This window comes from Coffea arabica, chromosome 11c (genome assembly GCF_036785885.1).
Source record: "Coffea arabica cultivar ET-39 chromosome 11c, Coffea Arabica ET-39 HiFi, whole genome shotgun sequence".
In the NCBI taxonomy this organism is placed as follows: Eukaryota; Viridiplantae; Streptophyta; class Magnoliopsida; order Gentianales; family Rubiaceae; genus Coffea; species Coffea arabica.
Genome location: NC_092330.1, coordinates 35,965,188 through 35,990,902, shown reverse-complemented (window position 1 = coordinate 35,990,902; position 25,715 = coordinate 35,965,188). Strand labels below are relative to the sequence as shown.

At 33.2% G+C, this 25,715-nt stretch overlaps 1 protein-coding gene across 1 annotated transcript; it reads left to right on the top strand.

Moving 5' to 3' along the window:
* Nucleotides 1-14,931: 14,931 nt before the first annotated feature.
* On the top strand, nucleotides 14,932-25,566 carry LOC113719691 (RNA-dependent RNA polymerase 1). Its single transcript, XM_027244970.2, has 4 exons — nucleotides 14,932-16,656; nucleotides 19,773-21,619; nucleotides 24,431-24,581; nucleotides 24,850-25,566. The coding sequence occupies exons 1-4, from the start codon at nucleotides 16,147-16,149 to the stop codon at nucleotides 25,564-25,566; spliced, it is 3,225 nt and encodes a 1,074-aa protein (XP_027100771.2). The 5' UTR covers nucleotides 14,932-16,146.
* The last annotated feature ends 149 nt before the right edge of the window (nucleotides 25,567-25,715 follow it).

Sequence of the window (25,715 nt, the reverse complement as noted above, 5' to 3'; positions counted from 1 at the left end):
AATTGAAATTTAACACTAGCTCAAGGAAGTAATAAACCTAGGGAGTACACTCACAAGAGTAGAGGTGCACCTTTGTGGCTTAAATGACTTGTTTCATGTAATTTCATAGAAGAAATGAGCTTGTAGTTAATTTCATAACCACGAGAGTAGGTATGATTTAGCTACAAGTATAGTTGATTCACTACGAGAGTAGATTTCACATACATTAGGAAGTTACGCTATAACTAACCAAGATAATGGCATTCATTTAACCGGTAACTTCATTTGCAAGAATAGTAAGGAATTCCATACCTCTAGAAGCTTTCTAGTGTTATTTTCATTACTTTTATGTTTGTAGTAGTCTAGATAATAAAGAAATTTGAAAATCACCGGTAATTGAAATCTTCCCTATGGGATCGACACTTAATACCCCTATACTCAATAAACGACTCGTATACTTGTGAAAAATCGCGTGTGGGGTATTTAGAATATTACAAATATAAAACTTGACTGTAGAATGAGCTAATTGTTATATGTATACCCCACGCACGTCAAAAACACCAAAATTAATTAACAAAACACATTTAAAACACGTAAAATATATACTTATCAAGTTCCCCCACACTTGAACCATTGCTTGTGCTCAAACAATAAGAAATATAAACCAACAATTATCCAAGCTTTTGAAAATAAACATATATGCATAATTCAACTTCATTTTCTCAAAACAAGGTACAGAACTATTATGCAATCATTCAATTATACTCAAGTACTCATAACATCAAATAAAAGAAAGTTAATTATACCATAATTTAAACTAATTCAACTCAATTTCTCATCCTTATCCAATTTCACAAGCAAGCAACTCGTATAGTCAATAAAATGCTTCCTAAACCCATGATCATTTACTTATTCAACTTAAAGTGGGATTTATTCATATCACATATATAAATATTACTTAAATTGTGAAAGTACTTTTTTATGTGAAGATCGACATTTTTAGATGAAGATCACCAGTTACTTAACACTTCACATCCTCAAGTTGCATTGCATACTCTTAATTCAAGTACCGTTTTATGCGAAAGTCGACATTTATAGATGAAGACTCCCTGTTATTAAGTACAAGAACCATTGGAGTAGAATAGCTCTTATTCTCTTTTTTCTTTCTTTTTTTATCTTTTTATCTTTTTTCTTTTACTTTTTTTTCAAAGTAAAAATAATAAACATTCCCTCAAAAGAATAATCATGAGGAGAGTATAGCAATTATTGACCACATTTATCACTTAACTATGTAAAATCAAGTAAAGAGAAGAAATTTCATCAAATTTGCAAAATGCAGGCATAATTTTCTCCACTTTTTAAGATATGCTTTTCTATAAATGCACAAATAATAATCACATAATAGTCATTTCCAAGTTAAATGAAAAATGAAATTTTCAATCCACATATATTTATCTTGAAAGTAGAAGGAATTTGAGTTACTAATGGTGTGGAACTTGTTACTCTTTGAATAAATTTGAAAAAATTTGAAATTTTTTGGGGCAAATTTGCAATATTGGACAAGATTTTAAAAAATTTTTGGCAGAGTTTCCTCTTATAAATGGACTAAATTCCCTGCCAACAAAACCAGTTTCAAACAATTTAAAGCACAATAACATTTTCAAGACAAGTCCAAATCATTTCAATTACAAGTCAATCACAACAATGCCAATAGGTTCAAATCATTGTCCTTATAGGTTCAAGGTTTCCCTCTCCCACACTTAACATGCGCATTGTCCTCAATATGTAAAAAGAGAAATCAAGATAAAGAAAGTTATACTCCCTCATTGTTGCGATCGAAGTGCATAATATTGAAGCTTCACAATCCATTGTCCGTGTTTCTTCAAAACTTCATGAGTTCCATTGGAATCCATTAGCAATACACTCTAAAATGCAAAATAACAAATAAACTAGGTAAGGGTCAAGGATGCATAAAGTGACAAAGGCATAAAGAGTATTTTGCAAATAACTCTTTGCCAAAATTTCTCACATCGGCACACCATATTTCCCAAATTCTTTAAGCATTTAGCACAATTATTACCCTCTTTACCTAGAATATAAAGTATAAACATGTCTCCTTCTTTAGGTAATTATAACATCAAGTTCAAATGCATATTTTTCAAAATGTCATGATAGTGCATGTATACATGTAAACATCATAAACAAGTCATACTTTGACTATTTGAATTGTCCAATTATGCTTAACAACATTCCAAGACCAAGTACCACATTGATCATAACATAGGAATATGCATAAAGTGGACATTGCATGGATCATCACATTCCCATATTTGACATCTAAACATGCTTAAATATGTTAAATAAGTATAATAGAACTTATATACTTCAACAACTAACATCACAAATTCACCATTCAAAGTGTATCATTAACTTCAAAAGATATGCAAATGATGAATGTAAAATACCACGTTAAGTTCAAGAAATTTACGTCAATCTAGTAGAATGATATTTAGTGATGCAAATGAGGCAAAAAAACCTATGAAAATCACCTTAATTGACCTTTAATTGAAAAAATTAGAAAATATGAACCCTAGCCTACAATCGATTCTTGAGATTTTTTTTTTGTTTTAAATTCTAATCGGTTAAAATGGCTCTATGAAGGTCAAATGATGTTTGTTAGATAGTTTCTTGCAAGGAAATGGTGTAAAATTGATGATTTGTGAAGTATGTGTGAGTGTGGGTGAGAAAACGTGAGGTGAGGAAGAAGGAATGAAAGGAAACAGGGCAGCCACGTTTTCTCTTTACGTGATTTGAACTGCAGAAAACGCGGGTAGAGAATACGCGACTTGGCATTAGAGTCGCGTTTTCTGTGTTGTCACTGCAAAATACAATACGTGACCATAGAATACGTGACTTAAGGTCGCGTATTTCTGATACAAGCATATTCTACTTTGTCACTGCAGAATTGAATACGCGACCTCAAGATTGCGAATTCGGTTGCATTTTCTTCAATTCTGCAGTTTTTCTATAGAAATTTTGCACTTTTCAAAAAATGTAACTTTTACCCCAAGTATTCAAAATGCATCTTATATCATTCTTTTGCCAAAATAATCAATGCGCGCACATGTAAAATGATCAAAACAAGCATTTTGACCCTCTTTAACAAATTGAAAATAACTTTTACTCAAATCAAAGGATTGAGTTCCTTGATCAAGTTTTGCCTTTTTCACCTCGTTTGGTCACTTTTGCTTCCATTTTCAATACCTAACAAACAACAAAACAAAATAACATCTATACATAACAAAACCCTAAAATCACACTAAATTGAAATAAAATACCAAAATATTGGGTTGCCTCCCAACAAACGCTTCTTTATAGTCATTAGATTGACTATTTCACTTCATTTTTCAAGGAGGCGTTGTTAAAGAATAATCCACCATTTTAGGTCGTGGTGGATCATTAAATGGTGGCTTTATAGCATAAGCCATGTGTTCTAATAATGTGAGAGGTGGAAGTGGCTTACTTATTTTAAGTGTTTCATAGATATTATCTTGAATGCATGTCACTTGATTACTCACCAAAGGAATGTTCACATGACCTTCTTGGACAATAATACATTTAAAACCTTACTTTCAACACACTCCTCAAGAGGGATTAAAAATGAGTCATTAATGCTTGCCTCTTGAGATTCAAAGTTAACACCAAAAGTATTATCATGTGAAATGGATATTTTCTCATTGAAACTCAAATTAGATTCATCATTTTGATCAAAATATAATCCACTTTCACTTGTAACATGCTCACTATTTATGCTAGGGTCATGTGCATATCATTAGAAGAAATAACTTCACATAATGCATGCAATTGGTCTTGTATTCTAATAAAGTGAGAAGCTAATTCATCTAATTTTTCCTCAATCCTAGCAAAACGGTCGGAAGTGGCATTAGCTAGCCTTTCTAAAGTTAACTCCCAAGATGGTTTAGAATTATTAGATAATGGTTTACTTCCTAGTTGCCAAGGTAAATATGCATTAGCTAATCTTTCTATTGCCAATTTCCAAGATGATTTTGATTCATATTGAACACATTCGAGTGGATAAACAGGGAGAAACATTATATGTACATTAATTGTTCCAATCATAAGCATAAGATTTGCCCCAAGTAAGACTATTTTGATCAAGACAAGGATTGAAATGCCCAAATTCATCATAATAATTCACATTTTGTGCTTGTCTACATATATGAGTAGCATGATATCCTCCACACAAGCCACAAATCATATGATAAGAATTAAAAGCATTAATATTCCTCTTTTGCTCAATTTCATGCATAATGGTGTCCAATTGAACTTGTAATGTTATAACATCAAGTTTAGCCTTTAAGCTCCTCACACCATCTTCAAATGACATACCTTCGGTAATTTATTGTTTATCTCTATTCATGGAGTTTTGCATGTAATAACCATACATTGCCGAACTTCCTTCTCTCATGCATTGTCCTCAATATTAACCTACCCTCCTCATTACCTAAAATTACTTTGAAACAAACTCAAAAGCAAGATTAGTCAGAAAGATAACTTAAAAGACACAAACTAAAACAAAAAACAAAAAATGACTCAACAAAATACTAAAAATAACATATAACACATAAGACACAACAAAAATAACAAAAATAAGAAAAATTGTCTAAATTAATAAAGTTATTCTTAGCACCGATATTGTCAAATCTCCCAAGCAATGATGCCGAAAACTTGACAAGCGCAATGTATACATATACAATTACTCATCCACAGTCAAATTTTATATTTATAACATTCTAAATATCCCACACGCAAGTTTTCTGCAAATATACAAGTCATAAACGAGTATAGAGTATTAAGGATCGAACCCACAGGGGAGATTTTCAATTACCAGTGATTTTCGAACTTCTTTATTATTTTGACTATAAGCATGAAGTACAAGTAATAAAATTAACACTAGAAAGCTCCTAGAGGTATGGAATTCCTTACCACTCTCGCTAATGAGATTACTAGTTAAGTGAATGCTATTATCTTGATTAGTTATGGTGTAATTTCCTAATGTATGTGAAACCTACTATTGTAGTGAATCAACTATATTTATAGCTAAACCATACCTACTCTCGTGGTTATGAATTAACTACAAGTTCATTTCTTCTATGAAATTACACGAAACAAGTCACTAAAGCCTCATAGGTGCACATCTACTCTTGTGAGTGAACTCCCTTGGTTTATCACTTTCTTGAACTAGTGCTAAATTTTAATTCTCATTGCAAATTTAACACTTTTAGATAGTCACAACTAATAGCCGGTTAATCATGATTAGAAAAGCAAAAGTGATAAATAACTTGCTCAAAATAATATCATCAAATAATCAAGTAAACATCACTAACAAGACATAGAAAGTTCATCCATAACTCTAGGTATAAATTTTAACTAAACATGAAAAACAAAAAAGAAAAGACCATACTTGTATTATAACTAAACATAAGATTCAATTACAAGAGTTAAAGAGTTAAAGAGATGGAATCTCTTGTCACATGTGTGCAACATCTTCTCCATTTTCAAACCTCAATCATCATCCTTGCTTAGCATGATACAAACTATACTAACCTACATAAACTAATGAACTTAGAAAAACTGGTGAAGACTACATTTTTTGTGGGGTTTCTCTAGCCTTCCAAAGTTGTTAAAATGTCCTACAAGGCTACTATTTATAGAGGAATTCCATGCAAAAGACAAAGTGTTAAATCATCTTAAGATTCCTCTTGAGCCCACAAACAAGCTAGATTTGAGTTATAAAGCTTCTTTTGCAGCTACCTTGGGCTATTTTCACCGATATTCTTGTAGGAAAATAGGTCAAAAAGCTTGTGTGTGAACAAAACACAAGTTGCAGAGCAAGTTGCAACCGGAATTGAGGAATACGCGAGCTTGGAATACATGAGTTCAAGCCACATATTCATGGGTTGCGCGTTTTAACTTCTGTGAATTTAGCACCATTTAAACTGCTATTTTCTTGATGATGGAGGCCGAACTAACTCTTGTACAAAACATGAAAGTTCTAGCCCTTTGAGTTATCTTTCAATGCCTTAAGAATCTCCAAATCTGTGTACTGCAAAATAACCAAAATACCCTCAACTAGTCGAATCTCTGTTTTAGCTTTCGACAACAGAGTTGCACTTCTGTATTTCGACTTTTTGAATATGAAAATGATTGAACTGGAATTCGATGTCTTCATACCAAATATAGATCTTTCTCTTACTTCCAAATGGTTCAATAATCATCTCAATCCAATACTTGTAACTCAAGATATAATCGAAATATCACAAGGTGTCAAAGCTGGAAAACTTGCATTTCATTCTTTGAATGTTTTGCACTTCATGTTTTCTTTTTATCACTTCAAATCATCAATAATCATCCAATTATCTTCTTAATTCACTCAATTTGATGATTGAATTATTAAACCTATAAAAATGTGAAGTTTTCACCATTATTATCCATAGAATACAATTTTCACACTTAAACCACAAAATGCATATTTTCACTAGAAACTTAGTTAATTAACTATAAAAGTAAATAAAACACACTAAAACTAATTAATAAAACGTACTTAAAGTATGTAAAATGTATACTTATCAAGTTTCTCCCATGATTTGGAGCCAATGAAATCATTTTGTAGATGCTCTACACAATCCTTGGGAGAATCCCTCCAGGGATTCATCCAAGGCATTCCTGGCAGCTGCAAGTTGCCAACTTGCATGTTTCTTGCTTCTTTCTTTATCTCGGGCAAGATACAAAAGGACAACTTGTACCAACTTTTGGAGGATCTAAGAGTTTCTTTTGTTGACTTTTAACAACAAAGAAACATATTATTGAGGAGAGAGATTAGCTCTTGAAGACCAAGAATATATACTACATAGTTCTTCTAGTTTGAGGAGAAGAGTTCAATTTAACTTGAGAGAAGAGAGAATTTGGAGAAAGAAGAAAAACAACCAAAGGGTTGTGTCTTGCCCCTTCGGGGCAAGACACAGGCCCTTAATAAATGCAAATTCTCTTTTTTTATCCTGTTTTAGTGCAGGATAGTGTAGTATAGACTAATTGTGGCTATCCATTCTTGTATTGACTCAACAATAAGGCCAAGGGAGATGAAGAATGAGAGGTTCAAGAAGTTCTAGTGATAAGGGTTTTCTCTTCTTTCCATATCTTTATCTTTGTATTGAACTCCAAATTTGTTAACGCAAGATTTGGATTTTGTGTTTGTAATGTTATTTTAAAGCATACAGCTTAGGTATTTGGTTGAATTTTCTATGATTGTTTAGTGTTGATTTCTTAGCTAATTGATGCTATTATCTTAATTGAGTTACTTAGTACTTTTGCTCTTATAATCATGATTAACTCGCCATTGATTATGATTATTCAAAAGTGTTAGATTTGCAATGAGAATTGAAATTTGACGCTAGTTCATAGAAGTATTAAACTTAAGGAGTACACTCACAAAAGTTGAGGTACACTTTTGTGGCTTTGTTCCTTGTAATTTCATAGAAACTAATGAACTTGTAGTTGAATTCATAACCACGAAAGTAGATATAAATTAACTATAGGTATAGTCAGTACACCGGCGAAAGCTGGTATCACGTGTATTAGGAAATTATGCGATAACTTAGCTGAGATTTTGGTACTCATTTGGTTAGGGAGTTGCACTAGCATGAATAGGTAGGAATCCTATTACCCGAGGAGCTTTTATTTGCATTTATCTATCCATTTATAGCTTAATTTATTTATTTTAATTTCTTGATAGTCTAAATAATAGAGAAACTTTAGTAGTGCCATTAGTCGTTTGTCTTCTTTGAGGGATCAACCATTAATATCCTATACTCGCTCACGATTTATATACTTACAAAAAATCGCATGTGGGGTATTTAGAAATTTATAAATATAAAAATTGACCGCGGATTGAGTTTAATTGTTATACGCATACCCCGTGCTCGTCAACATGTGTTTGGATATGTGATTTATAGGGAAAAAAAAGTTCTATTTGCTTTACAAATACATTCCAATTATCCTTTTATCTTTCAAACTATCTGATTTTATCTCACATATAATCATATCACGAGAACTACTAGACTAATTATTCCAAAAAAAAATTTCGAACAATTTATCATCAAACAAAATGTTGTATTCTTAACTGATGCAAATCATGATCAATTCGATGATTGTGTTCCCATTATGTTCATACTGTTGAGATGAATTATTTTATCTAGTAATAAAATTTAGTACAATTTCGAAAGTTGGCATCGACATCTAGAAATATAAATAAAACGCATATGAAAAATTAGTAGTGTCACTAAGACATCTATCAGCACTATATATTAATAACACCTCCACTCAAAATGAAAAACAATTAATGTCTTATTCAAATTAAAATAATCTTATTTAGAGTTATCAAAAACTAGTATATACCTTTTGTTGGAAGACGAATTAAAAATAAAATGTTGATTCATGGAGGGATGCTATTATTAATTTGGATTGGCAGATGCCTTTCTAATGAATCAAATTGCATTGGCAAATTGGAAGTGATCAAAATGAACCTTCTAACGAAGACCAAGACTTTTTGACTCCAAAGTTGTCCGATGATCACGATTGACTGCTTTTGGCGACTAGTGCTATTGTTGGAAAAAAAAAAATGGCATTCATGGGCCTACAATTTTGTGTCAAAGTTTTTTCTTCTTTTGAGTTCTGATGTAATGAAGGCCAACTAAAGCAATTACAGATTCTTATAGCCAGGGAATCGATGGTGAATAATTGACAGATGAATAGTGATTTTATTGATTTATTGTACGATCAAGTCTCTTTTAGTTGCTTGGAGTGCAAGTTTTGAGCTCAAAGCAATGGTACAAAAGCATCAAGCTCATGGCAGCTTCCTGCCTATCTTTTCTTTGTCCCTTTATGCAAGGCTTTCTTTTTGGGTGGAATATGCAAGGATTGATTGATCAAACTAAAGTTGTTTGGTTAGTGTTTGGATAGGAGATTATTTGAAATATTATTTAAAATAATTATTGTAATACTTTTTGTGATGTGATGTATGTAAAATAACAAAAAATGATTAGGAAGATAAAAAAGCATATTGAAAATTGTGTTTGTAATACAAACAAATAATTTTTGGCCAAATAATGGCTATCCAGCATCAATCAGTTATTATCAGCATAAACTTTTGCACAAAATAAAAGAAGCCTTGTATCATACATATGCTGTTTTCAGCAAAGTAGTACTACAGTCATAAAGAAATGTAAATTGCCAACTTTTTATTTGGTACATAAAAAAAAACTGCTACATTACCAGGAGAGAATAAGATTTTGGTGAGCATACGGATGACCCTTTATCGACTTTCTTCATGTTAAGTTGTCCAAAAAACAACATGAAAAGCTAATTAGATTTATTTCTCGCGTAATCTTTTTAATCCTAAAATCCCATAGCCTAAATTTGCGATAATAAGGTAAGACTAGATTTAAGCCATGCATGCATTTGCATGGCGCTGTATCTTTTGGAAGAGGGATAAAAATAGGATGAGTAACATATATCCTATGCATTTATATGATCATAAATTTGATACATGCACAAATTCTATCCACATCACGTGAATTAGATAATGGGCTTTTTCTATTTTGTGCCTTAAAGCACAAGATAAGTATGCCAAAAAAAAAAAAATAGAGGTGTCACCAAACTGCTGAATTTAGGAAACTTTACATTGAAATTTTGAATTTTTGTAGACAAAGTTTAACTTTAATAGCCCATCTCTTATTCTATGTCCTAACAAACCCAGGATAAAAGTAAGTTGTGGTGCGTGTTTATAAAAATATTAAGCCGTTGATTTAATTTGGCCTTTCTCAAATTTCTGTTAAAAATTCTATACATAGTCTTCATTTGGCAAAAAAATTCTATAGAATATATCAATTTGCAACAAGTGTCAAAAGAAAATAATCTATAAAATAGAGGGACCATCTATTTTTAGGAAAATACTATTCTATATAACACACGATTCTATGCAATGACAATAATTTGGATTTCTTCGTGTGTAAAAAATTATTTATTTGCTGTTAGAAAATTGACTTAATTTCTTTTAGTCAAGATTTCTATTTGGTGTGGGAAGTAACTAGTTTTCTAATTGGATTTAGTTACTTGAAGTAGTAGTCAAGTAAAACCCTATTTAGTTAGAATTAGATACTATTTTCTACTCTACATGAGTTTAGGAAATAGTATTGGTTTCCAATTGTTATTTGGTTTTTTGGCAGTAATGTTTTCTATAAATAGGTAGGTTGGCATACTACACAAAGAGAAACACAAGGAGACACAAGGGGCATCATGTAGCCTTATACATGGGGTGTGAGAGAGGATTCTTGAGAGATGAGAGATGGTATACAAAGGTTGGGTTTGGGTTCAAATTGTATTCTTGTATAGGGTTTTTCTCTCATAATAAAGAACAGGTTTCTCTCCATGGACGTAGGTTCAATGATAGAGTCGAATCACGTTAAATATTGTGTGTCGTTTATCTTTCATGCTTGTGGCTTGTTCCTCATTAAATTGTTGTGCACTTGATATTTCAATAGTTGTTTATTCCGCGTTTGGATCCTAACAAGTGGTATTAGAGCTTGGTTGTGAGACTGGGCTACTCAAGGTTCGTAGTTGGATCCTAGTTAACTATTGAGATCAAGTGGATTGGTAGCTGTCATCAATTGAATAATTTAATGGGTGGTATTCTTGTTTCAATGGCTTGACAAAAAGCATTGATGGTGAAGGATGAAAAGTCGAAAAGTATGGAGATGCTTGACGATGAATCTAGGCAGGTGATTCAAGGGTCAAGGAAAAGGTGGAGTCCAATGTTAATTTTGGACGTGAATCGGTGGAGACTTTCTCACACCTCCAACGGTTGATACTTCATCCCGGTGGATTTTAGATTTTGGTTATGTTCTTTGGGTGGTGTGGCACGTGTCTCAAAAAAACAAAGAAATCTAATTTTCATGTGCCAGAAGACTCTGACAGTTACGAGTTTTTTGTTTTAGGTGGAGTCTTGAAAACTACACATGGCGTGACAGTCCTGAGGATGGAAAGAAGTTTGGTGACTTTACCACTTGATTGCCTCAATGGTTAGGGTTAGAGCTCATAGAAGGGGATCCCAGATTGCAAGTAGTGGTGAGAAGAAATCCTGCAGAGGGAAATGGTGAATTGAGGCACCTTCTCACGAATCAACTGGAGGTTGGACTCGGGGTAACTACACATGTTCATTTGCCAATTGAATCAATTTGGTGTCAGGACTGTATTGATTCGGGTATGTAGTTAGGCACCAAGGTACTTGGTGGGAAAAGGTAAATGGAGTTTTTGGATGGTTTGTTGTGTTTGCTAAAAGCAATATTCGCCAAGGTGGAGATTTGTTAGGAAATTGGCTTAATTTTTTTTAATCAAGATTCCTATTTGGTGTGGGAAGTAACTAGTTTCCTAATTGAATTTAGTTACTTGAAATAGTAGTCAAGTAAAGCCCTATTTAGCTAGAATTAGATACTATTTTCTACTCTATATGAGTTTTGGAAATAGTATTGGTTTCCAATTGTTATTTGATTTTTTGGCAGTAATGTTCTCTATAAATAGATGGGTTGGCATACTACACAAAGAGAAACATAAGGAGACACAAGGGGCATCATGTAACCTTATACATGGGGTGTGAGAGAGGGTTCTTGAGAGATGAGAGATTGTATACAAGGGTTGAGATTGAATTTAAGTTATATTCTTGTATAGGGTTTTCCTCTCATAATAAAGAACAGGTTTCTCTCCGTGGACGTAGGCTCAATGATGGAGTCGAACCACGTTAAATATTGTGTGCCATTTATCTTTCATGTTTGTGGCTTGTTCCTCATTAAATTATTGTGCACTTGATATTTCAATAGTTGTTTATTCCGCGTTTGGATCCTAACATTTGCATGCCAAACACGTTTGTTAATCATCTTTTTATCTTTATAACCATCTTTTTATATCGCATACATCGTATTATAAAAAAGATCTCATATACATCACATTACAAAAAGTGATATAATGATTATTTCAAAAAATTTTCTAAGTAATCTTCTATGCAAACATTCCTAAAGTTAAAAATGGTCCAATTCCTTTTTTTTTTTTAAAACTATTCTCACATCTGAGTCTATAGTATTGGTATGTCATGCTTTCTTAGTTGCTTTATTAGTTGCTTCTTGAAACTATTTATAGGTTTCTAACCTAGAACGAAAAAGAAACAAGAAATAAGAAATTAGAAACCCTCAAGGTTTTGTAGCCCTCATCCTTGGACACGAAAAGAACCAAAATTTCCTTCAAATTTCGCAGGCCAATTAAAAGCCGAAACGTGGCGCACTCATGATTGGATAATCTATTGGGATCCGACGTAAGCTTCATACATCATCAAAGTACACATTTTCTTTCTTCATAAATTCTTGGAGAAACAAATAAAAATCTTTTTGTTTGGATTGCAAGACTTTCAAATAAAAATCTCAAATTTTATTTTACTTGTATCATATACACAATTTTTCAACTATTTTTTTATTTCACATACATCACTTAATAAAAAGTGCTATAGTAATTATTTCAAATAAATATTTCAAATAACATCCTATCCAAACAAAGTAGTTTAATGATATCCTTGAACGGAAAAAAGTAAAGAAACTAGTAAAGTACGAAGCGTTTAACTAAAGAATGGGACGCGACCCATATGGAAGATAGGGTTTGTTTGGAAGCCTCGATTTTTACTAGTTTTTAGTAAACAGGTTTTTCTCAAATTTTGTCTATAATAACTTCTTAAAACAAAAGTATGGGTATTTGACTGAATTCTTTTCATTTCAGTCTAAAAGTGAAGTCCAAACAATTAATCATTTTAACCTCAAGCATCAATTCTTATGCTACTATTACGCCTAATGAAAAAGCGAACCTACTTAGAGAGTAGGGACAATTATGTTATGCAGTTCTAGTGTTCTACTTTAGTATAAATATTACAAATATAAAAAAATTGCTGATTAAAAAACTCATGCAAGTATATAGAAGTTTATTGATACATATCTTATCCCTAATTCCCTCCCGTTTCTTAATACTCATCAATCCCATACTAGGAAAAAAATTGATACATATTCTACTTTGGATCCCTTTTTTTTTTTTTAATAAAAAAGAGATATAAACCTAATTACAGAAGGAATTAACTTTTATGATAAAGAATTAAATTTTGTGATGCACAAGGTACAATACTTTGATATCCTCTAAACCTATCTTAGCTTATTAGTACATCAACCATATACAAGGTCTGTTTTGATTTGCCCTAAAATTTGCAAAAACAAATTATCAAAAGTAATTATAGTGATATAGGTAGATTTTACATTTTAGCTTTTATGAGATCTAAATTGTAGATGCAAAAGCGAATAAGAATATAAAAAAATTAATTATCTAAAATTAGAACGCAAAATCAGGTGAAAATAATTAAAGGGAATTATTTAAGGAAGAGGAAGTAAAAATTTTCTGCTCATATATGGGAATTTGGATATATCGATAAATTGGGATATTACAAAAAAATCATCACTTAAATAATTTTAATTAGAAATGGGCTATAACTCCGCCTAATTTTCCTTTGTATAAAATCAAGTTACACTAAAATGGTTGTTGGTGCTATAGAAAGGACCCCCCCCCCCCCACAAAAACCCCAAAAAAAACCTTGTATTCCAATAATAAGAAAAATTGAACACCTATAACACCTGTACCTTACTTAGGTTAAGGTTGCAAGATTGAGAGGTTTGTTTCTAATCCTTTTTCATTTATTTCTTCTTAAATCTCACCTTCCCCTGTTTAAAAAAGAAAGAAAATTTTTTAAAAAAATTTGTAGCTTACCCTACTCAACTTCAGTAGAACTAGACAAACAACGGTATTGCTAGTGTAGAGTGAGTCCCTTGAAATTAGCCAATCAAAATAAAGAGGAGAAAGTGACATTCTTTATTTTTTTTTTCCACAAACGCTTGTGGGTTACAAAACGGGGCAATGATTAGCCATATCCATCAGCCATGGAAACTCATTGTTCCATTCTATGTCATGTACTAGCTTAATTGCATTTTGCGCTAGTGTCTTGTTGCCTGTTCTATACACAAAAGAAAAGTTGCACTCTTGAAATTCTTTCTTCAGCTCCTCAATGTCCTCTAAGACTGTTGCAATGCTAATGTCATGGACGCTTGCATTAGATCGACCACGGATTTGCAGTCTGATTGGACTTCTATTTTCGTCCATCCTGCAGCTTTGGCCATCACAAGCGCAGCTCTTACTGCTTGTGACATTCTTTATTTTGCTTGTGGGGAATGATTAACTTGATTGACTCCATCATTCTTTGTCACAGTTTCTCTCTCATGCACAACACACGCTAAGGATATTTAAAGTCTATATATTATTAAAAGAGAGAGCTTCATGTTGTGATACCATGACTTTGCTTCAAGCTTTCAACCTGGGCGTGATACCTCCACTTGGATTTGTAAGTCTTTCCTTCTCTTTCCCTTTTGTATAAAGATAGAAAGTGACCCCCTTGGATTTATTTTGATGAAGGCTCTTTTGTATTGTAAGTCTCTATTCTGTGATAAGGTGTGTTTGTTGTGGGATTATTTCTGCTTAATGTTTAATGCATTATTTGGAATGATCAGTGTTTTTCTGGGATACTTTTTCTTTAAAACCCCCCCTGAAGGTCCCTTTTGGCAGTTGGTGGCATATGTTGTTATAGAAGTGGTGATACCTATCTTTTCAGTGGTTTTGTTGATGGGAATTAGTAGTTTTAGTTGAATTCTGGAAGAAATTTTATGCTTCTTAATCTTGTTTCTAAGCTGCAGAATGAATTTTTTTTTTTTTTTTTTTTTTTTTTGGGTACAATGAAAGGGAAGGAAGAAAGAACGAGACAAGGGAAAACTCCGAAGTGGGCATTACAGAATCAGAGGAGTTGCATTTTGATCTTGCCATTGTTTTTTGGTTGACAGGAGATGCTTTCTTAATATATTGGATTTCGCATTTATATGCCACTAGAGCAAGAGCACTCTTGAGATAAGTAAAGTTTTTTTACTTTGATTTCTACCTATTTCTTGCCAGGGATGTTAGTTATTTACCACGTTCGATAACTTCCAGTGGTCAATGTACACTATATCATCCTTTGTTGGAATTCGTTTGGTTTGGATTTTAGTGCATAATTTGGAAATTTTTTTATGAGTTTTCTCTGGGATTCCTTTTTCTTTTGGCCTTATTATTATTATTATTATTTGGTCTGAAATCCCAGTAGACAGGTGGTCAGAAATGTTGCTATTGGAGTGGCTCTATCTGAAAAAAGAAAAAAAGGCTTTTTCATGGTTACGTGTAGCTTAGGATCCAGCGAACAGGAAGAAACAAGAGAATATATGTTATGTAATCCTGTTTTTACTTCGTCGTTTCTCTATCATTTTGGAGATTTGGTCTCAAGTAAAGTAAAATTTATTGTTTATCATATTGTATTAGTATTTGATCCCTTTCATGCCTCTGTCTTGAGTCTTGATTGGAAAGTTCTTGGATATATATAATATGATGGCATGATCTGTGACTTGTTATTTTGTTCACTGTTTTAATATGTAGTGGATTTGCAAATTTGTTGCATCTGCATGCTGGTAAGGGAGACAAAAATTCTCTTTTTTCCCTTTGTTTATGCTTCTATTGCTGGCTTTCTTTTTTCCGATTTCTTAGATTTGGAGGGAACTAAACAGGAAGCATTTTCTTAGAACTTTAAGGTTCTATTAGGTCCGTTATGCTGGTTTGGTCTCTGAGTTGTATTGAATTCTTGGGGATCGAAGCATGACTTAAAGAAAGTGGGGCAGTGGAATGAAAAAGAAGAAAAATTCTGTCAAAATGAAATGTCTTAGCCTCTCAGATTAACAAAAATAGAGGTGGTAATGTCAAAATGTATTTTGGATGTGTGTATTGTCTTATCCTTTTCTTGCTGCTACATCTTCTCTGTCTGTCGATAGCAATCTTATAAATAGCCAATCAATAGTTGTCTGACTCTTTCATGCTCTGACCTTTACAGGAGCATTCTGATACAAAGTTCTGTTAATAGAATTGGCAGTGAAGTTCAGCTGCATGGGAAAGACAATTCATATTTTTGGTTTCCTTGATGTCGTGGCTGCAGAAGTAGTCGAGTTTTTGGAAGGATTCACAGGTCAGGGAACAGTATATGCTTTAGAGGTTAAGCAGCCCAAACGAGGAGGACCTAGATCATATGCTAGGGTCCAATTCACAGATGAGAGGAGCGCTGAATGCATTATGGCTTTGCCAAAGGAACGCCTTTATTATGGTTCTTCATATTTGAGGGCTTCAGAAGACGACATTGATTGGTTTCCGTGGCCTATAACCTACGAGCATCACATGCAGCAAATAGTTTTGAACTTTGGGTGTCAGGTGTCAGAGAATAGGTTTTCAGTGCTATGGAATGTGGCAAATGTTTCAGTTAAATTCGGAATTGGAATGAAGAAAATGTATTTTATTTTGCAGTTTCACTCTCTTGACTACAAGCTTGAATTATCCCGTGAAAACATATGGCAGATTGTACTGCATCGAGGTGGTCAAGCAGCAGAATTTCTCCTCATACAGGTTTGGTCGTTCAAATAAAAGATTTGATGTGTCCTGTTGGTTCTACATCTTTGATCCCTTTTGATTCCATAATTTTTGGCCTACGTTTCACTGCATATCTCTACAGTATCCTTCTGCCTTGACATGGTAGTTTGGCTGTCAAAAATGTGTGACAGCAATAATAGTTGGCCTTGCATTTCATTTCTAAACACTTAGTTGTAAGGAAAATCTTCCAGGTTCCTTTTTGTCCAAGTTACATTTGTGTTGTCTTAAATTTCACCCAACAATTCATCAATCAATCAATTTATCCGTATTAGGTGAAGAACACTTTTTTTTTTTATACCTGGATGATCTCATGGCAAAATAAGTTAGTATATTTTATCATACTAGTAATAGTTTTTGTGCTTTGTATGTGATTATAATATCCTAAAACATATTATTCTTTAGATAGTAAAAGTTTTTTTGTAAAATTTTGATCATCAACATCATAATATTGTATTTTCATGTTATTTATTTTCTTCAGCTAGTTATTTTTAAAAATCCTTATACTATATAAAAATGAATTGTGGTCAAAGGGAGTTTAAATTTCAACGGTATGGATAAGAGCTTTTTGGGAATGTGGAATATTGTGTAGTTTTTTTTAAAGTTTTGGGTACAATGGAGGATAGCAAGTATTTAGGTATATTTACTGAAATGCCCTCATTTTGGTACATTTACAACTTTGATTTATGGAGATATCTGGGTATTTCCGGAATGTGAAATTACTTTGCAACCGTTTTTGCATCGAATACAACTCATATAAACTTATGTATTGGTATAATTACTGAAATGGCGTTATAGACACATTTAATTGAAGTGTGACTTTTGTTGTGCAATTAACACAAAAACATATTAACACGTGCAATTAACAAATTGCTATGACTAGCCGTTGAATGATATTCCTTTGTTTAAAACAACTTATGTCTGCTCTTGGCTGATTTTCAATTGACATTTGTAGGGATCTTTTGGGAATAGTAAAATTGTAAAAGTATTGATAAAATAAAGTGTGTAGGTGTGTGTTACAATTAAAATGTACTATTATTAGTTTTGTCATATTTGATGACTATTTCTTTCCAGAATGTACTTATTTGTCCAATAAAAAAATCATCTTTAACCACAGACACCAAACACCTGTGCGATGTGCGGGCACTCCCTCCCTAGTTTTATTAAATGGAAAGAGACAGAGGCATTCCAATATAGTTAGCATATCCCTTAAAACTAAATTTGAAATCATGAACCAAACATTGTTTGATTTGTAGCTTGAACTCTATAACATATCAAGTATTGATAATATCATGTTTTACCAAAATTATTGTATACTCATGATTTTATTACATATAAACCACAATTGTTACAATTTTTATAAATGAAGATTATAATCAAGTTAGAAAAATAAACATGCATGTAATTTGAATTCTTTGTATTCTTTTTATTTCTATTTTTGTCAATAATGGAGTATAAATTATCCACCATGTAAAGATTTTTTTGGCTTGTGCATTCTGACAATTGAAATTTAATGGATAATGATAGTAGGATTTTTTTTCATTTTTCTTTTCTTTTATTCATAATATTTAACACAATCCAATGCAAAGAAAGTCTATTTTTTTCATATGAGTACAGTATTTGTGGTTTCAATATCAGTGTTTTTGATGATCATGGAATTGGAATGAGAATTGTGGCTAATTAACAATTTTAATATCAATTTTTAGTATATTGCAGTTTTTTATTTTTTCGGTTGCCAACTTTTAATATCCATAACCACTACCATTATTGTCAATTATTAGAATGCACTAAATTTGTCCAATTATATTTGTCACCATAAATGAAATTTACTTTATTTTAAAGCTTTTCATTCCATAACCGCAACCATTATTCATTAATATTGCAATACAATAAATATATGTAATCATTAGACAAATAACAGTATTTTGATCACCATTGAAAATAAGTTGGATATCATTCTTCATTTGAATTTTACTCTTATTATAATTCTTATTTTATCATTGGAGATGGCTTCTGCATGGGTTGATAGATGGATTTGATTTGCTCAAACCTGTATAAATGAAACATTGCTATATTATTGCCAATAAAAATTTTTGTCTTCCCCTATATATTAGTGATATGGATATTGTCTTTGGTATTATTTGAATTTTATTTCCAGCTTTTTAATTCTTTTGCTATTCACTTTATATCATTTTATGAATAGTTTTCAATTTTTTTTTTTGTTTTGAGGGATTGCTATTAATGATAGTAATGGTTTGCATGGTGCTATTTTAGATTTTCTTTTTTCCTGTTTAATATTGCTATTTTAGTTATAAATGTGTCCCAAATTTTTGTATATTGAAATTCCTCTGGGTGTCACATGAAAATTGGATGTGTACAACTTATAATTTCATCCAAGAAATGTTTCTCAAATCATTATGTTTTTCAAATCACTTCACTACTTTAAGGAGATGTTTCTTTCTAAATCAATATGGTATGATGCAATATAATAACCTTAATAAGCAACCATTAAGCCATCCACAATTAAAATCATGTGAAACTTTAACCACAAATTAAGAAGGGCATAATTGGAATACCAAAAACTAAGATTACAACATTGCTTATACTTGCACTCCAAAATACCAATACTCATGGTACTTGGGATAGAATATGTATTTATAGATGGATAGATAGATAGATACATATAGATAGATAGATACATTAGGTGTGAGAAATAATGGATCGCAACACTGGTGTGAGTAAAAAACATGGTCTGCTGTTATTATATTTCAATACTATAACTTCTCTCTCCTTTCTCAACTGCAGTTGAACATAATTCATTGCTGAGCCATATCTCTTTTCCTACGCACTGCCACGTGAACTTATTTTTATGTCTTCGGTACCTCTTTTGAAGCCTTTTGGATCAACCTTTTTGCTACCAGTGTTAACCATGACTTGAACTCTGAAACCCATCCAAAATACGAAAGTCATATGGCAAACAACCAGCATGCATTTGTCCACTCTTTGTTCTGTTTTACAATTGAGTTTCTGTTACCTTTTTTATGTGAAATTATTGTTTATGAGTTTGAATATTGACATACACACTTCTGACTTAGTTATCTGGTGCTCCTCGGATTTTCAAAAAACTTGAAGAATCCCCCTATCGCTACTTTAAGGAAACTCCATATGACCAGTGGGTCAGGGCGACAGATTTCACTTCATCCTGTATTGGACAATCGTCTGGCATATGTTTGGAGCTTCCTCGTGGCATTCAACTACCAAATTTAGGTGATTACAAAGAAAGTGACAGCCAATTTACGCTGGAAAATGGCTTCCCCTATTCAGACAATTTGGTTTTAGTTCCTATTCTGCGTCCCCCCGAAGGACTATATTTGCCATATGAAATCTTGTTCCAGGTCTGTTGTTTAGTACAGACCGGATGTCTTCCAGGGCCATCACTAGATGCTAATTTCTTTAGGCTTGTTGATCCACAAAGAATAGATGTCAAATACATAGAACATGCCCTAGAGAAGCTACACACATTGAAAGAGTGCTGCTATGAGCCGGTGCAGTGGCTCAAGGAGCAGTATGATAAGTATGACAAGCTCCGGCGACCTCCCAAATCACGTACTCTTAATTTGGTAGATGGATTGGTATATGTCCGGAGGGTGCAAGTTACACCATGCAAAGTGTATTTCTGTGGTCCAGAGGTCATTGTATCTAATCGTGTATTGCGCCACTTTTCAGAGTACATTGACAATTTTCTTCGAGTTTCCTTTACTGATGAAGAGCGGAATAAGATGTTTCCATCAGACTTGTCACCTCGTAAAGCTGCAAATGAGAATGGAAGGACGGAAATTTATGAGAGAATACTGTCAACACTGAAAAATGGCATAGTTATTGGGGATAAAGAGTTTCAATTCCTTGCCTATTCTTCAAGTCAATTAATGGAAAATTCAGTATGGATGTTTGCTTCAAGACCCGATCTTACTGCTGCTGATATAAGAAGATGGATGGGTGATTTTAGTGAGATAAGAAATGTGGCGAAATATGCTGCCAGGCTTGGTCAATCTTTCGGTTCTTCCAGGGAAACACTAAATGTTGGTAGACATGAGATCGAAATGATTCCTGACATAAAGGTAAGAGATGCTTACCGCTCTACAGTCGAGTATGTCTTCTCTGATGGCATTGGGAAAATCTCTGCTCAATTTGCAAGGCAAGTTGCCACGAAATATGGCCTAAGCTACACTCCTTCTGCTTTTCAAATTCGGTATGGTGGCTTTAAAGGTGTTGTGGCTGTTGATCCCACTTCATCAAAGAAGTTGTCGCTGAGACAGAGCATGAAGAAATATGAATCCAATAACACCAAGTTGGATGTTTTACAGTTTAGTAAATACCAGCCTTGTTTCCTCAATCGCCAGATAATTACTCTTTTGTCTACCCTGGGGGTCGAGGATGTTGTATTTGAAAAGAAGCAGAGAGAAGCAGTTGCCCAGTTGGACACTATTCTAACTGATCCAGTGAAGGCACATGAGACTTTAAAATTAATGGCTCCTGGAGAGATTGCAAAAGTTCTCAAGGAGATGCTGAAATGCGGCTATAAGCCTGATTCTGAACCATTTCTTTCAATGATGCTGCAAACTTTCAGGGCATCAAAACTGCTGGACTTGCGGACTAAAACAAGGATATTTATACCAGATGGAAGATCAATGATGGGATGTCTGGATGAAACCAGAACCTTGGAATATGGCCAGGTGTTTGTTCAGTTCTCTACTGCTGGGCGTGGGCAGTTTTATGATGATTCTATCTCGTATTTTAAGCACAATAGTATTCTTGAGGGGAAGGTGGCGGTTGCAAAAAATCCATGCTTGCACCCTGGAGACATTCGTATTCTAAAAGCTGTTGATGTGCCAGCATTACATCATATGGTGAACTGTATTGTCTTCCCCCAGAAAGGAAACAGGTAAATATTATATGGTTTATGTGTAACTCATTCAGAGAATGTTGAAGTTTCTGGAATTGAGATTAGCTTCTTGAAGATGAATTGAAAATATACAGGTAGGCTAAGATCCATTAGTTTCTTTTGTTGAACTGTTAATTGCTATTCTCCTACTGTTCTTTAATAATATTTAAGTCAAACAGGATTGGAAGTAAACAGAGATTCTAAGATCCATTAGTTTCTTTTGTTTCTGTGAGAACTGTTAATTGCTATTCTCCTACTGTTCTTTAATAATATTTAAGTCAAACAGGATTGGAAGTAAAAAGAGATTCTTCTCTTCTTTAAGTCAAACTGTTAATTACTGGTACGAAAGAGCAATTTACATTTTCTCGCATGAAAAGCAAATAGCAGATAGCTGTCTTGGGTGTGATTTGGTTGCTTGACTACATTCCTTAGAAACTTTCGAGAGCATAAACAAACATTGCTTAGAAACTTTCGAGAGCATAAACAATGTGTAAGCCCTAAGAGAGCATTTGTAACGAAGATTCTTAACAAAATGAATGCTTATTTGTGTTTCATTCCTACCATTACACTGTTTGGTTATCAATTCATTGGCAAAAGGGATTCATTCCTTTGGGGAATCTTAGAACCAAAGCAAAAAATGGGTATGCCTGCAGATAGCTTTTCTTGGCTAATTGGTAGAGTTATCTAAACGCAGTCAGGGAACGTTAGATTCATTTAATTGTTTCATATCTCATGTCCTGACCTGTGATGTCTGTTCCTTCATTTCAATCTTTTACATTCAAGGGAGACCTAAGAGATTTCTTTTTGCATCACCTGGCTTGTTGCAAGTGAAGTTGAATGAATTCTTGGGTTAAGGCCTTAAATAAAATGTTGTGCTTGGACTGGATCTTGAACTGCTTATTAGGTCTTTAAGATCATACATCCTAGAGTTAGGGACTTTCCTTTTATGGTTTTTAGCAAAGGATTTCTTACTTTGCAAATGAGCATTAAGGTATCAGTTTCATGGCCAGAAAAAATCTGGCTTCACTATTGAGGTTCTATTTCCAAATTTTGCTATTAAATAGAAAGGAATCAGTATTATTACTCTTTACCTGATATATTTGTGTACTGTTGGGTCTTCGTTATTGCTAATCTTAAATAGCTGTTTAATGATGATTCTTGGGAAAGAAAAGAGCGGATGCAAGATGATTTTGACATAGTGGCTATTTCTAGCAGTTTAAGAAAACTATTGGGTAAAAATATACAAAACAGGGTCTAGAATGGATTGTGAAATGAACCTGTAAGAACACAAGGAAGAAAATTTTATTAAGAGCATAAAAATTATGATGAGTTTTGGCAATAGGGAGTATAAGAATGTAAGCATATTTTGATCTTAATTTTTGTTATGCCTAAATTATTCTCATGTATTTTAATTAGAGTTATTGCATCTCAATCATAACACTAATAAGAAAAATGAAAATTTTCAATAAGTTACATCTCAAAAGTATTGGTAATTAAAATTAAGAACTACCGATTTATAACTGTATTCACCAATCATTTCTTCATCTCCAATTATTGTATGTGTTAAAATTATTTTCAATCATTATATTCTTATGCGTGATAATTAAAGTTAACTGTATTTTTAATACATATTGGTTTAGAAGAAAATTACGATTGATAAGAAGACAAAAGGTTATAAACAATTAATGAGGAAAAAAAAGGTTGTGTTGATGATTAAATTCACTATATTATGTGATGTTGACTAAGAAAACTTCAAAAAATTATCGATAATTATAAAAAATATATATAACAAAAAAGGTTTACAGCTATTGAAATTGATAAAAATTTGTTGTATCCAAATCAGAATGTTTTAGTATGTATTTTGCTCAAGTTTTTTTTGTATACACTGATTTGACACAACATAAAAAATTTGTCACAATCCAAGTAAAATATGCAATGACTTAGTTTAGATATGACAATCATTTAGAGTCCAAAAAACTTTTAATTGCTTGGTATATAATAAACACTTTTTACAACTAACAATTGCTTAATTTTGTTTATTATATGGTTTCTTAATTAATATTATACAAACAACTTAGCTTAAATATGATAATCTTCTATCTTCAGAGTTTTTATAACTGTAGAATGCACAAAAAACTTTTAATTGCTTTGTACACAATAAACATTTTGTACAACTACCAATTGTTTAATTTTGTTCATTATATAGTTTCCTAGTTTATATTATGCCAGTAATCAAAGTTTTACACAGAAATTTAATATATTAAGGTTCTATATCTTGGGAAAATATATATTCACATGCAAAGCATGTGAGTTGTTACTAGTTTTCTTAAGAGCACGAGGAAGAACTAGTGCAGATGATTCAGGATTTGGAAGAGTTTGCTAGAATGGCTTCTGTTCGTGAGTTTATGTTGTTTAAAATAAGGTGAATACGACAGTTTAATAAGCTTCTTTATCAAGGCTGTATGTAGAAAAACTCGAGAACTGCTAATCTGCATTTAGAAAGCTTGAAACTGCAGCAAATCTGGGAGCTGAAGCACGGGTATGATTACGGCTTATTTTGCTGACAGAATATTTCCTGAAAACCACTCCTTTAACATGGGTCAGGATATCTTTACTGGAAGCAAATGATTGAATTTAAGGGTTCACTATGATATCTAATGTGCTTAGTAAAGCTCAATTTGGATAAACAAGGGACTCCTATGTTTTAAGCTTCTGAAGACCAACTAATGGAAATCATTATGTAGGGTATAGCTAGTGTGATTGACATCATGGTTTCTCAATGTTTCTTTCTGATTCTGATGTCAATCACAGGCCTCATCCAAATGAATGCTCTGGAAGCGATTTGGATGGAGACATTTACTTTGTTGGTTGGGATGCTGACCTGATTCCACCTCGGCAGGACGAACCTATGGATTACACTCCTGTACGTCCAATGCAGTTGGATCATGAAGTTATAATTGAGGTACTAATACTTTAATACAAAAATGGTGTAGCAGAACTTAATTTTTTAATAGCTATTTCCATTGGGAAGGGGAGTTGGATTATTGAAGCCACAGCTTGATGAGTAGGAAAGGAACCTGCCTTCTACTTTCTACTTTTAATCTCTGTCTAGTGACTAATTATCAGAGCAGTTGTGGTTCATGATTGACGTCTAGTTGTGGTTCATCATCTTGCTTTATTCGCTATCTGTACAATTCTCGGAATAAACGGCTTAAGCTTCTCTGTTGCAGGAAGTTGAAGAGTATTTCGCCGACTACATCATGAATGACACTTTGGGAACCATTTCACATGCCCATACTGCCTTTGCTGATCTGGAACCACAAAAGGCCAGGAGTAATCGATGTCTAGAGCTTGCGAAGCTCCACTCGATTGCAGTTGACTATCCAAAGACTGGAGTTCCTGCTGAGATACCATCTCATCTACGTGTCAGAAAATTTCCTGATTTCATGGAAAAGCCTGACAGGCAAACGTATGAGTCGCAGAATGTGATTGGAAAGCTTTTCCGAGAGGTCAAAGAAAAGGCACCATTCACAAGCTCGATTGAACCATTTACGAGGGAAGTGGCAAGAAAATCATATGATACTGATATGGAAGTGGATGGATTTGAGGATTATGTTGATAAAGCTTTTGATTACAAAAGCGACTATGATTATAAATTGGGTAATTTGATGGACTACTACGGCCGAAAAACTGAAGCAGAAATGTTGGGTAGTGGTATGATGTGGGTGTCAAAATCTTTGGACCGGAGAAATGATGCAGAAGCTGTTGGAATGGCCGTGACGTCCTTAATGAAGGAAGCTAGGTCCTGGTTCGGCGGGGATGGTGGTCACTCTGATGATGCATACGCAAAAGCATCAGCATGGTACCATGTCACTTATCATCCAGATTACTGGGGTCGCTACAGCGTGGGACCGAACCGAGCTCACTACATTAGTTTCCCAAAATAAAAAGATAATTGAGAAATGTGTTCCCAAATTTTCTAGCGAAAAATGTGTTCATTCTCTCAATGTTAAAGCAGCCATTGCTTTCTGTCAGCGTTTTTTGACTTGGTAACGTATGGGTAGATTAAATGTATCCACTTATGCTCCACAAAAGT

Coding starts and splice junctions, on each gene's coding strand:
- LOC113719691 (XM_027244970.2), top strand. CDS start 16,147: ATGGGAAAGACAATTCATATTTTTGGTTTCCTTGATGTCGTGGCTGCA. Junction 21,620..24,430: donor TTCCCCCAGAAAGGAAACAG/GTAAATATTATA, acceptor TGTCAATCACAG/GCCTCATCCAAATGAATGCT. Junction 24,582..24,849: donor ATCATGAAGTTATAATTGAG/GTACTAATACTT, acceptor TCTCTGTTGCAG/GAAGTTGAAGAGTATTTCGC.